This window comes from Falco cherrug, chromosome 6, assembly GCF_023634085.1.
Source record: "Falco cherrug isolate bFalChe1 chromosome 6, bFalChe1.pri, whole genome shotgun sequence".
Lineage (NCBI taxonomy): Eukaryota > Metazoa > Chordata > Aves > Falconiformes > Falconidae > Falco > Falco cherrug.
Genome location: NC_073702.1, coordinates 41,644,609 through 41,658,363, shown reverse-complemented (window position 1 = coordinate 41,658,363; position 13,755 = coordinate 41,644,609). Strand labels below are relative to the sequence as shown.

Below are 13,755 nucleotides of genomic sequence, written 5' to 3'. Positions count from 1 at the left end.
CTTCATCTACTTGACAGTTAGCCACCCTTATACTGCAATTTAGACCTGAAAAATCAGTTTGTTCTGTGCAGCAGGCAACTATTTCTATACAAGGCTTTGGGGTGAATAACAAGTCACTGATGTTAGATGTAACTTCTGCTGTTAGCAATATGTTATCAACTCTGAACTCTACCTGAAGACAGAGATTCAGATGCCCCAAAGAAAATCTACATATCTAAAGTACAGCTTAAAGGATGATACAGATATTCATAGAGAATCTCCAGATTCACATTGCCAGCCTTATTTATTTGCTTTCCAGCTTCAGCAAGGAACATGTCTCTAACTTAAGCTGTAGAGGTAAGTATTGCAAGGCATCTTTCACTACTTTCATTTGAATGGACAAAAGGGACATTCTTCATCTTGGGCCTTTCTTTGAGCTTGTGAATCATTGTATACACCCGCGAGGGAACTTAGAGCCCTGAAGTCAGTTTTTCTGGATTCCATAAAGAAGAGTGGAAGGCTTTCACACTAAAAAAGACCAGGTTTTGTCTGGGAAAAAACCCACCATAGTTTAACTTTCTGAATAGAAAACACTCCAAGTGACTACAGAAAACAGAGCAGAAATAAACAGCCTTCCTAACTGTCTTGGTGTCCTTGCAGCTGGATCCTTACCTTCAGACAGCTTTCTCACTGGCAGCTGCCTTCAGTGCTAGGACCCTCACCAGAGGAGATCTTCTGTGACAAATTTTCCTTGAGATTATCATTTGTCATATTGCAAAGAAATTCAGACATGTATTTTCACTCTGATTCATTAGAGATTCTGAGGAAGGGTCTTAATGTTAGCAAAATTTGGCTTACAGACCAGCCTCTTGCTTCTCATTTCAGCCTCAGTGAATTGTAGCCCCTAATGTTCAAGATGTCACATAATTCAGAACAAACGGTGAGGTTAAACTCAAGGCTGCAGATCGGGTCACTAGCAAGCACAGCACAGAGTCCATAAAAGGAAACAGAGCAGTTTGCTAAACCAGGCAATACATCAATCCTTTATGCTGTGTACACTTTATTTACAGGGCATTTGCAGATTCAGAATGATGAATGAAGCAGCAAAACACAGTTTGATTTTCATCACTCCAAGGCAGAAAGCAGAGTAAAAATTATTTGTGATTTTATCTTTTTTAACCAATCCCTAATAGTTAATCTAGAGGCATTTCTTTTTGTTTACTCAGTCTTGTTTCTTATTACTTTCTCACCTCCTGCTTTATTTTATAGCCCTATGTCTGCTCAGTGAGTCTGGGGAGTACTCTGTTTTACATGCACCACTGCATGGACAGATAGGAAGTTTTACCAAGGTCGACAGATGCTAACCTACTCATAGAAGAAAAGTTACTGCGACTTCCTAGTTCGGCAAACTATTATTCTTCCATGCTATCAGTCTGGGCAATATCAAGACTGCAATAAAAAGTGCATTTTACACAAGAAAGACAACAGCAAGAGCATGATAATATTTTATAAATATAGATATTTTCTCTTCCCCCATAGACTGCATGGAATTCAGTAATAATACAAACCATGGAAAGAGTCACTTAGTTGAAACATCATTTAGTCACTCTGATGTAACATTTAATATATTCTTTTATGTATAGATTTCTGTCTACATATTTCTATTTCCCTCAAAGCTTTATTCTTGTAAAGTACGTATTTTTCCTACTGCCAAAAAATTCACTGATCCATATGATCTGATGTTTTAGCAAAAACATTTTCAAGTGTTACCTGTTTTTGTTTTCCTGAAATCCTTCATTAATTGTGCATTCTCTCTAATTAAAAGAAATTTTCATCAGAAAACAAAAATATTTTTATATTTCTTTTCATAATGTATCAACATGCATAAGCAATGTCACTGAAGTATCACAGACTGGGCATTCTCTCCATCTCTCTCCTCTTCATACGACTTATAAAGAAAGTTAGTGTTAATATAACAATGACTGCTTTGCTCAAGATCCTGTTCATTTTTCCTGAGTGCTAGGAGAAGAAAGTAAAAGTGCATTTGGATTGTCATTTCCACAGTTCAGTTGTAACTACTCAGTGACTTAAACCAAATACAACAAAGAATTCTGGAATGGACACAGTCTACACCATGAAGTCATCATTCCTAAGCCATAGTGCTGTATTTAAATTGTTTATTGAGCTACAGTATCCCACCCTGGTATGAAGGGCAATTAGAGTCACTGATGGAAAAGGCAAAAAAAAACATTTTCCCCCTTATTCTAATATCACACAATAGCAATTGTTTCACACACTGCTAGTAGGAAAATGTATGTTCTTACCCCACAGCCTATTCCGTTGCCCGGTTCACATACAATTTTCCTTACTCCTGGTTCAGGAAGTAAGCCTGCTCCACAGCCAGGAGTTGGACACAGCACTCCTCCCATCTGCAGCACACATTCCTCAGCCCCATAGCGCTGGTAGCGGTTGTACTACAATAAAAAAAATTGGTGTTAAACTTCTAACAGCTCACCAAAAATACCCAACCCATGATCTTTGACCTTGAATCTATCCCACATAATCAAGTCAACTGTCCCAACGTCTCACATGCTAACTTCAGGTTATTGGTCAAAATCTAAAACTTCGCGGTGTCATTAAATGGGGTATCACTCTGCTCCAGCTTGCATCATATGCATTGTTTCCTGACTCACAGCTATCACTTTCATCACTAGAAAATTGTATGGGATATCAAAATCAAGAAAACAGCAGGCTGCTTGTATGAGTAACCTCAAGAACTGTTATATTGCTATAAAATAATTATTGTAAACATCATAAATATAGTCCAACAACACATTCTGATAAATGCTTTATACAGATTGAAAAGAAACCCACAAAAACCCTCAAAGGATCTATAGCTAGAAGTACAGTATAATGTTTGAGAGCTAAAGGGTTGTAAAACTTGCCTAGCCAGCTTTATTTTCAAAATAAATTTCATGAAACTGATTGGAAAAATCATTCCCTGATATACACTTATTTCAGTGTTAGGTGTAGTTTTTTTCAGGGTCTCCCAGGAAATGTTAGCTTTTGCAGTTTTTATCTGGTTCCACCCTGACAGCCTAAAAGGCTATGGAAATGCCTCCATTTTAATGATAGAGACATTGACACACAGCAATATTAAATAACATGCTCAGCGTATCCTCACTGACAAAAATGTCCACTCTAAAACGACTGATGCCATTGCAATAAGTTTCCCTGGCCTGCCCTGCTTTCAGCTGGAGATAAGCTGAACAAGTACAAATCATGCTGCATACATGTAAATCACATCCACTCCAGGGTTCTGCGTTGGTGCAGTTCCACACTAGTGGCTATATAACCATTGTAAACCAAGCTTCAGATTCGCCTATAAATCTGGTCTACTGTAGAGTGAAATAAATGAAAGCATTTGGTCCTAACAGCCCCAAAGAAAACAAGAAAATCCAAAAGGCCAAAGAGAAAGGGAGCAGTATGAATTTTCTCCAGGAGAGGAATGACTTTATGGTGTACTAAAGTAACAAAACAGAGCTTTATGTTACAGCGCTCACCACAGTATTTAGTGCTTCATAAACTTTTATCCCCATAACTGCTCATGAAAATCCTGTTCCTTTTTTCTGGGGTAACAAACTAAAAATTCTTTCTTCAATCTGTACCCTTCTCCAAAGAAATCCCACAAGGAAAGCTGAAGCATTAGGACCAAAATCTCATGCACAAAGCATACAAAGAAAAATTTAAATTACAAAGGGGCTCCACTGCATGTTTTCTGCGAATGTTTAAGAAGATTCTTCTGCAAATGTTGCCATAACATGTCTTGTTACACTGGCTTTTTAAAAATAGTATGTGACTACTTAAAACACTAAAATATATAGACAGAAAAGTGTTGCGTCACGGAAAAAAATATAATATTACCAAACTGAAAGTATCGACCTTTGTCAATTAACAAAAAATACAAACTTTCTCCCAAAAGAAAAGCAAAATATAAAAGGAGAGAAAGCCTTCAAAATATCATTCTGCGTATGAACAACAATCAGAAATACTGATTTAATGAACTTGGATCTGGAAAATAATACTAATTTTAGAAATGCACAAGACGTGTCTGCACAGTCTCCTTGAATGTAGGGACTCAATAACTCAACTGGTGTTTTTCTATGTTATTATTACGCTACAAACTAGAGTAATAGCATAAATATTTAATATTGGACTCTACCAATTTTCAGCAAAGTTTGTGATCTTTGCACTAAATACGTGCTAAGCGCTCCAAGTCATTCTGCTGGCCTTGAACGGAAATATGTGTAACCGCAGCTGCAAAACTCTGATGACCTAAATTTTTTTCAGGGCAGAGACTGGACCTGCAGGTGAGGATGGTGACTGTCTTACCCCATTAAAAGGGAACATTGTGCTGCATGTGGGATTGTTAGCAGCTTCTCATTATGGAGGCAAACACCAGTGACACTGCAGCTGAGATTCTGTCAGCATTTCCATTATAAATTCTCAGCTGAAAAAAAAGGAAATGCTTTCCAGGCATTAAGCTGGCATAAAAGGGCATGGAGAGATTCCTCCCATCTTCTCTGCCTTTTTTTTTTTTTTTTTTTTTTTTTTTTTTAATATGTATATACACAAAAACGGGAATGAATCTGTCTTGTTAGATAAAGTAACAGAAAGGAAATGTCCGGTCTACCTACTGCCAAGGTGGCCTAAGCCATCGTATTCTGTGCAACAAATATAACATTTAAGTAAAGGACATGCCAAATCAGTATAGCACTCTCATCAGTGATTTTCACACTACAAAATAAAAAAAAATAAAATATTAATTTGAAGACAAGGGTCCTACTAAACCTGTTTGCACATCTTGACATCTAGTTACCAGCTTGTTTTCTACCTTCAATGTCCAGTTATATTTAAAATATGTTATTTTCCAGTTTCTTTTTCCTTGTGCCTGTATACTAGCTCACATGAAACCCAGCAACCAACTAAACCATGTAGTAGCAGAAAGTATACGTTTGCTGCCATAACACACATACATAACATATGTGGATTTATAGTCTTTATTCAGTGGCCTGAAATAAAACAACTCACTTTACCTTAACGGTGCATTTATAAAAGGCTTGTAAAGGTCCAAAACACTTATCCATGAATTATTAATTAACTATTTGCATATAGTGACAGATTATATCTATTAGAGGCATTTTCTCTTATATACCACAGCCACACATATCACACAGGACTGATGCAATCAACACACTTAAGGCAAGTCAATTTTCAAAAGCCCTTCAATATCTTTGGTGCCCATGATTTATTTTTGATCACATGTCTGGACGAGATATTTAAGGATATTCCAGCAGATGACCACCACTGGTTTACTTTACCTCTTATTCTTAACTGGAGATTTAAAGTAGGATTCATGTAATTTATTCTGGATTTTCTCAGTGATGATGCCTATAGTTGCGCTGGTTGTTTAGACTCCTTTCATAATTAACAACTTTTTATAAGTAACAGGAGAGATAGGATGCAACTCTTCTTTTCCTTTGTAGATTTGTACATCAGTGTGAGAAGAACTGAGCCCTGGAGTGCCTGTTCTGTTAAGAGTACTGACACCTGAAATCAGATGATTCCCACAATAGCTGCTTCAGTTCCAATAATTATGATCTTATGTCTCCTGGCCTAAGCTATTTTTGAAACGAATGTTCAGGCACCTAAATGGATTAAACTGTGAACTACCTCAGGCAATTTTAGCTCTTCAAAAATTAAACATCTAACCTAAACAAGTCATATGGGCTCCAAATATACTGAATGAGAAGAAACAAGATCCCAAGAAGGGAATTTATCCTGACTTACATGTGATATCTGAGATAGGTAGGATGAATGACCCTGTGGAAGTGCTATAGCTGAAGCTGAGAAAACTAACTTAAGCTGCCATTAAAAGATGACTCTAACTCTTCTATACATTCAAATATTTCACAGCATCTATCACTCAATTATTATCAATGTGCCTCCTATTTAGAGAAGCACTCATTGTATGTAAAATGGTTCTGTATCCTAAAAGGGGGGAAAATATCTCCAATTACTTATAGGAAAAACCTCTTACAGAGTTTAATATATGGGGAACTTGACTGACCTGGCATTCATGGCACCTAATTTCATTCCTGGCAGCAGCACAGCCTTCCTGTGGTTTTCATGTAAGTCACTTAATCTGTGCTTCTCATCAGTTCTCCGTTTGTAAAGAGGGAGAATGATACTTGCCGATTTCACCATAGTGTTAAGAGGCAAAACCATTAATAGTCATGAGGACTTCAAATACTATGGTAATGAGGGGCATAAAATTACACAAAAATCACCTGCCGTCTACTGCTGCTAGAAAGCAGCTTTTGAGCAAGGCATACCAGGAATTTATATGCTACTGTAATAAGGTCCTCAGAAATACAGATAGGTAAACAGTTACTGGATTCACCACAGAACCATATATTTCAATGCTTATTTGAAAAAAACCCACAAAACTTAAAAAATATGATTTACTCCGAATCACTACTGATGAGACATCCACAGGTGTATGAAAAAGGCAGAAAAGCACTCTGATCTTTTTTTCTCTGAAAACTGCATCCTGTTGTGAACTTTCCCCTTGATTTGTGAATTGTCCTAGTCAACCCAAATCTATACTTTTCATGGAATGAAATTTTGAGTGGAAAAAATTGCCAGCTCTACTTATGATATTTCAATCATATTATGAAGTTCTTTTGTGCAGTCTTTGCTCATAAAGACTTGTCAGAACCTTTAGAAATTACTTTTAAAAATTATTATAAATTATAGTATGACATAGACATAGAGGCTGGATAATTGTAATGATTTATTCCCTGCTCCCCACTTTCCAGATTGAGATAGTTTCTCTTGAGTCTTAGAATGGTACTGGGGTTTCAACCAGTGGAAATTCAATCATTTGGTGTTGTATATCAAGGGCAATATAAATTAAATCATTAGGCTGACACAGGAATAAAAGAGGTTTAACATGGATTTAATTCTTTAGATACATTGAGATTCAGATACTAAGACAAAATGTAACACACCTGGATGCACAAAACTCTTGAAAAATACACTCTGTGAACACAGTGACTCCTTGCCAAGTTACTTAATTTGCAAGTTATGCGTTAATATCATAGAATCATAGAATGGTTTGAATTGGAAGGGACCTTAAAAGATCATCTATTCTAATTCCCCCTGCCACAGCACATATGCCTTGTGCTCTTTTAATTAATTAAATTAAACATTTTGTGCACAGTTTTCTTTATCTTCCTTTTTCCCCTCACACCTAAAAGCATTGGCTCAGTAGTAGCCTCGCAGGGAACTTTGGACAAAAGTTTAACAGCTGATGTAAAGCCAAAATTTCTAATCTCTGAAAGGTAATTCAATTACTTGTTTCTTTTAACTGCATGTAATGGTCTCAGAGGAAAGAAAATCTACTTTCTGGAGTCAGATTGTTTTTACTGCTCCTATAAATCAAATAACCATCTGTGTGTTTCAAAATTAGATTGTGGAGGCTATTAGTCCATAATGTAGACTAAGCACTTTATTTATATGTATTATACACATACAACCCCCCCAAAATTAGTTCCATAATGTAATTAGGCAGCTTAAAGTACAAAACTCATAGTACTTACTGGACTAGTAAAAATACTTACAAAAGTGTTACCTAAAATATAGATTAAAAAGGGTGCTCTCTATGGAGCACCCTTACCCTATTTTTCCTGAGTTACTGGGCTCCTCTGCTGGCCAGTGGTAGGATAAGAAGACCAAGTTCAGATCATCAGCTCCTTCTTGTTCCCACAGGAGTACCTCAAAGGAGACCAGAAAGAGAACCACCTTCTAGAGCAGGGGTCCTCAAACTATGGCCTGCGGGCTGGATATGGCCCCCCAGGGTCCTCAATCCAGCCCCCGGTATTTACAGACCCCCCCTGCCCCGGCCGGGGGTTGGGGAGAAACCAAGCACCTGCAGATGACCTCCTGCCACTTCATCTGCGTGCCAGCCGCCTGTTTAAAAAGTTTGAGGACCCCTGTTCTAGAGCATGGAATTTACTGACTTGAGAAAGTCATGGAAAATTGGGTAAGGCAGTCTCAATATAATATTTAGATAAGACTGGACCAATGCTGCATAATTAATGGATGAAATTAAACTGGAGTAGAGAGAGGAAAAGAAAGAAAGAAAAGACTGCAGTTTGCAGAATGATCTGAAAGAAAGCACAAGGTGAGGAGGATGAAAATAGAAAATGTAGAATGCTGAGAACAGAGGACACTGCAGCAGGTTTTATTGGAAACCAATCTGAATATATGAGAGGCAATATGACACAATGAAGAAAGCGGACTAAGCACCTTCTATAGCTTGGCAGTATTATTTACAAACTATTGGAACTTTGTGATCTTCCAGCAAGTATTTGTGGGATCAGTCTGAATAGACTGAATGCTGGAGATGATAAACATCCAGTTCCTTCCTTCCAACTCTTGTGGAGCTCAAATCTACATTCCCTTCTCTTCTACAAGTAACAACCATCAAGGCTGTAACTGATACAAGGAAATCTTTTCAGTCGATGCTGTTGCAAATTGTGCAACTAATTCTCACTGAAGTAGATTCTGGCTTCTGGGGATTCCACTTCTCAGGTCACAAAAGTGAATACATGCATATTCCATGAAAGCAGATCAAAGTCATCCAAAGGATGGAAGAAGTCCCATTTTCTACAACGACCTGAGATCCTGAATACTGGGGTTCAAATATTATCTCTGAATTTAGTAAAAGCTGGGTTGAAGCGAATTCCACTGTTTTAAGAAGCACTCAAGTTTTTCATTGATAGTTGTTACAGACAAGTAAACAAATTGAAATTTGGGTCCTATGTAAAATGACATATTTTTTGGTTATGACAGGAAAATAATATCCTTTAAATTCGTTTTGATCACAAGTACTTTCTCCTTCCTTTCTCCCCATTTTTTTATTTCAGCTGTTGAACAAAAAATAAATTACTTTTACTTGTCTGGTGCACAGGCAACAAGTTAGAAAAGGAGTAAGAAAATAGAGATGCCCTGCCCATGACAAGAAACCAAAGAGAATAAATCTGTGATAATCCAGGAGATATAAAGCTGAGGAAACTACATGGATTCCAATTACCTCTGAAGTCAGAGAAGGTGGTGGTTAGGAGACATTCAAGGCAGATATAACATAGGAAGAAAAGAGAGGTACATTGCTGGTCATATGAAATTGTAGGACTGTAAAGTCTGTTGTGTAGTTACAGCTATAAAAACAAGGTCGTATAAAGAGGATCAGGAATTAAATGCAGCAGCTCAGTTTTAGAAAGAGTTATGGGATGGTGATGACAAATCCAAAAGGTGAGCCAAATGAGATGTACAGAAATCGAGTATCAGACAGAAAAATTAAAGAGACAGATGTGTGTAAGTACTACTCACATTGAGTAGTAGCTGAAGCCAGGGGACTGGGTGGGAAAGCACAGAGCTGTAAGGAAGATACAGATTTGAGAACAGTAACAAACTAGCTTTGGTTTAGTAATACGAACTGGATAAAATATTCAGTAAAAATTTATTCTTTTTTTTTTTTTTTAACTGTATGTGAATTATCAAGGTAACATACCTTTTGTCCAAGTATAGTTATCAAAAAATATAGACCCACAAATCCCTCAGAAGCATTTTGTTGATCATATTTGACATTTTCCTGCACTAAACCCAGCTGACTAATTAGAATTGTCACATGACATTACTTTTGCCTGAATGGGTAAATATACATCAATTAAAGACTGACTTTACATTAATATTCTGTAGCATATACATGAAACAAAATTCTTCTAGCAAGTATTGCAAGCAAAAAAAAATAAAAATAGACTCACCCCCTGTCACACACATGTATTGTACACAAACTCCTTTAAAACCTCAATCAATGTTTAATGATTTTTGTCCACACTGTGTTCTTTTAATACTGGATTTCCATATCTCCTGAAGTTACAGCTCATGGCAAAACCTAGCACCAGACCACACCACCTTTGAAGAGCATGGGGATCTGCAGATTTTCAGAAGAGGGTATTCCTTTGCATAAGCTTTCCCCAGCTGTAAAGGAAATGTGGAAAAAGAACCACAACCCCCGCTTCAGGTTTGTTCAGATTCCAGGGATATAAACGCCCACAACATTTCTAAAGAAAAAGTGAGCAGTGATATGAGTTGCAGTAGCAGTTGATAGAAGAGATCTGTTAAAATTGATCATTCCCCTGTCAAAATATCAAGAAACTGGCCAATACATTCTGCAAAGTTGTCAGAGCAGATGATATAGCAGAGAAGTGCAGCTATACATTACTTAGCAGCTTCTTTTTCTGCCACTAGCATGTCATCTGCTTCATCTGGGCTGTGACCTGTTGGGGGCACTCAGGTATAGCGGCAGATTGCTTGCTCTTGCGTTACTTCTTTTCCCTTCCAGCCTTCAGATGTAGCTGCTATTTTATTCACGAATCGCAATATTCCATTTAAACAATTAAACAGGATTTTTAAAATTCATTTTGGGGAGAAGAGGGAAGTTTCTCAGAGTCATTAGGGAGACTCCATAACAGTTCACTGCAAGTCATCTTGCTATGTTGGTATATTGTAGTGTTTAGGTCTGAATTACAGTGCTCTCTCTGCTGTCTCTGCCACTGGCTTGAATTACTTGCCTTGCACCGTATTTGGACAGAGCCCATATTTACTACATTTTTGTAAGCAGCTTGTACTATGACCACTTGTATCACCCTTTGCATTTACTTGCAGAGACAGCCAGCCTGACAGGGCAAATGGTTACAGCAGGAGACTTTCTTATATTGTGCTATTTTTCCATAACTCCCCACTTAATATATCTTCCATCCCAATCCTGAGTGTATTGTTGTTACCCATGAAGTGAAGCAGTTAGCCAGCAGGTTGGACTGTGTCCATTATGCCAGGGGAAAATGATGGATTATGAATAATGTGATCAAATTGCAAGAAAAAGCTCGAAAGAGCTAAGGACTGTTAGAAAGCTCCAGGTTTTACCCTTCCTGGGGCTGCATGTCCAGGACACTCTCTTTGCCTTGTACAGACCTTTGTGCACTGGGAGAGTCTGTGAGGAAGAGGTCCAAAACAAACCAGTCAAAGCTGCAAAGGTCAGACTCTCTGGCACCTTCTCAAAGGGTCAAGTATCAAGTGGGGTAGCAATCAGTTGATAAATGCAGTTGATAAATGTATTTGTGTTGTGTATTAAGCCAGTTGCTCTGGAAGCTGCGGTAATTCAGGTATCAACAATGCATATTGGGAAAGCTTGTACTCTTCTATTTCATCACACAGACTATGATTACCTCTTTCTCTAAAGTCTAAAAAAAAACCCCTCTTTAAAAACTATCTTGTTGCTACCAACTAAACATTAAAATATAGACTTTCCAACTAGAATGAATTTCCCATAATGTACATTCCTGAGGGAACAGAATGTGGGAGTTTTACATGTCCAGGAAACTACTGAGAAGTTTGACTATTTGGACAACTGTTTTATTATTACAGAAATCCCTTTAGGAAATATTAATGAGCAATGCTTCATGCTTCAAGTTGAACACAAAGACGTTTTTTCTCAGCATTAGTTTTCCTTCAGTGTTTACATCTAGACAAAAAAACTTTTTATTTCGATAGACAGGTAGACAGGCAGACACATGCTTTTGAGTGCAAGCCACTCAAAAAATTTCCCCCCTTAATGACATCAGCAAAAATGATATATGGTCAGAATTTACAGGAAATAAATAATTGATGAATATAAGGTAGAGACCAGGGCTTTGTGTTAGGAACAGTTGCTTGATTTTGACTGAAATTTGGTTGATAAAGGTGAAGAGAGTTGATGAAGCAGACTTGTCTAAGGCATTTGTCTTGCTGTTGCCTGGCACTTTGATTAAGTATTTACAGTGATACAAAATCTAATACAAATTAGATCTGTAATAAAAATTCAAATACACATATATAAATAAATAAAACTATATAAAAGCTAAATAAAAAACATCTAATACAAATAAATCTACAAAATAAAAAAATGCCATATATTAAGAGGATGAAAACTTAGCTATCTGGCATGTCTAAAATATAACTGTGAATGGGTGATCGTTATTATGCAGGTGTGTTTCCAAAAAGGTCCTAAAAGTATTGATTCTTGGCCTTAACACCACCTAAAACTTTTACCAATGACTTTGAAGAAAACCAAGAAAATAAAACATCCATGATAGAGCTTGTAACCATTTGGAAGGAGGAAGTAATGAACATCTAACAGGGATGGTTAAGTTCATGCTACAGGAGTATCTTTAACTGTTGGTAAACTGGGTTTAAGCAGACAATTTTCAGTACAGTCACATGTAAGATCATTTTTCTAAGAACAAACTATTACCCACAATTGCAGAATGGGATTTCTGTCTGGGAAGAAATGTGATGGATTGTGAGCTGAATCTGAGCTGTGTCCATCCATGTCCAAAAGCACTAAGGCACCTCATAGATGAATAAATTGAAATCTCTACAAGGGAAATTATATTCCTATGGGGCAGCCACTGGTTTAACTGGAATCCACAAGATTCAGTGGGAATGTCCACTTCAAATTGAAAGGTTCTTTTCTGTCTGAAACATACAGCAGACAGTCTGACTCTCTTTTGCTGTATAAGCAATTTTTTACTCTTGTTTCAGGGTTATGGTGTTTTTTTCTGAGTTGCATTCAGAGGTCGAAGACATTTTTTGTTATGATGATCATCTACTGCCTTGTGACAGGACAAAGGGAATTAGAAATATAAAGGATCTGGACACTGTGAAAGGGGAGACAGGCAATATAGGGGTCATACTGGTGCACTACTGCCTATGCCAGACTACTATCTATCTGGTGGAGTGGTGGAAAGAAAAAAAGGCCAGGAATTTTGTGTCTCTTACTACTGAGAGGTATAATAAGATCTAATGTCTGCAAGTGATTTGTAAACAAAGAATGGATGCTTTCCTAGGCAATATAGTCCGGTTTAAACAAGAATTAATCCAAGGCAGTCATGTAATGTGTATTTCTAAAGGAGATTATAAAGAAGAGATTATCACAATAGTCCATTCTGCTTGTATAATCTGGCTTTAAATATATAAGCATTTTAAAAATAAATCAAGATTGGACATGAAGTAGTAATGGGCCCCTATTATACTTTGACTGTTGCTTGGAGTGGAAGAAAATATATGTTTGTTGATAATATGGAAATTGTAAGCAGTCTGAATAAAACAGCGTTATAATTAATTATTTTTTTTCTTTCTAGTATGCCTGACAGCAGAAAAAGACACACTTCCGATCTTTTTTAAAAGCAAATATATCACTAAATAAATATAAGAAATAATTAAATAGCCATGTGAATAAGGACTTTCTCCAAAATTAATTTCTTTTATAATTTAGATTTATTTTTTTTACCTTGGTTTTGCACCAAATTCTCCCTGTCAAAGTGTGTGCTAACTTCAGCCAAGAGCTACTGTGATTCACCAGTAGACTCATGATAAAAATGCTTTTGGAGGGATAAACTATAATTGCAATATTCTTTATACATGCATGGTCTTATGGAATAATTCAAGCCTCATGGCAGTGTTCACTACCTGCAAAGACATCATTCAAGGCTGTAATGAAAACTGCTGTGTACAAATAATTTGTTAGTGTAGTCAGTTTCAGAGAAAGGCAAATGTTTATAGGTCAGACCCATTCTGCAAAACAACTTTCCATCTGCATAGTTTTGTGCT

At 37.0% G+C, this 13,755-nt stretch overlaps 1 protein-coding gene across 1 annotated transcript in view; it reads right to left on the bottom strand.

The window, feature by feature from the left end:
• The window catches only part of PRKN (parkin RBR E3 ubiquitin protein ligase), a 767,421-nt gene that overhangs the window by 115,055 nt on the left and 638,611 nt on the right, over positions 1-13,755 (bottom strand). Inside the window, exon 9 of the mRNA XM_055714146.1 lies at positions 2,304-2,453. Coding sequence (XP_055570121.1) covers positions 2,304-2,453 — 150 coding nt within the window. The remainder of the gene's footprint in view (positions 1-2,303; positions 2,454-13,755) is intronic.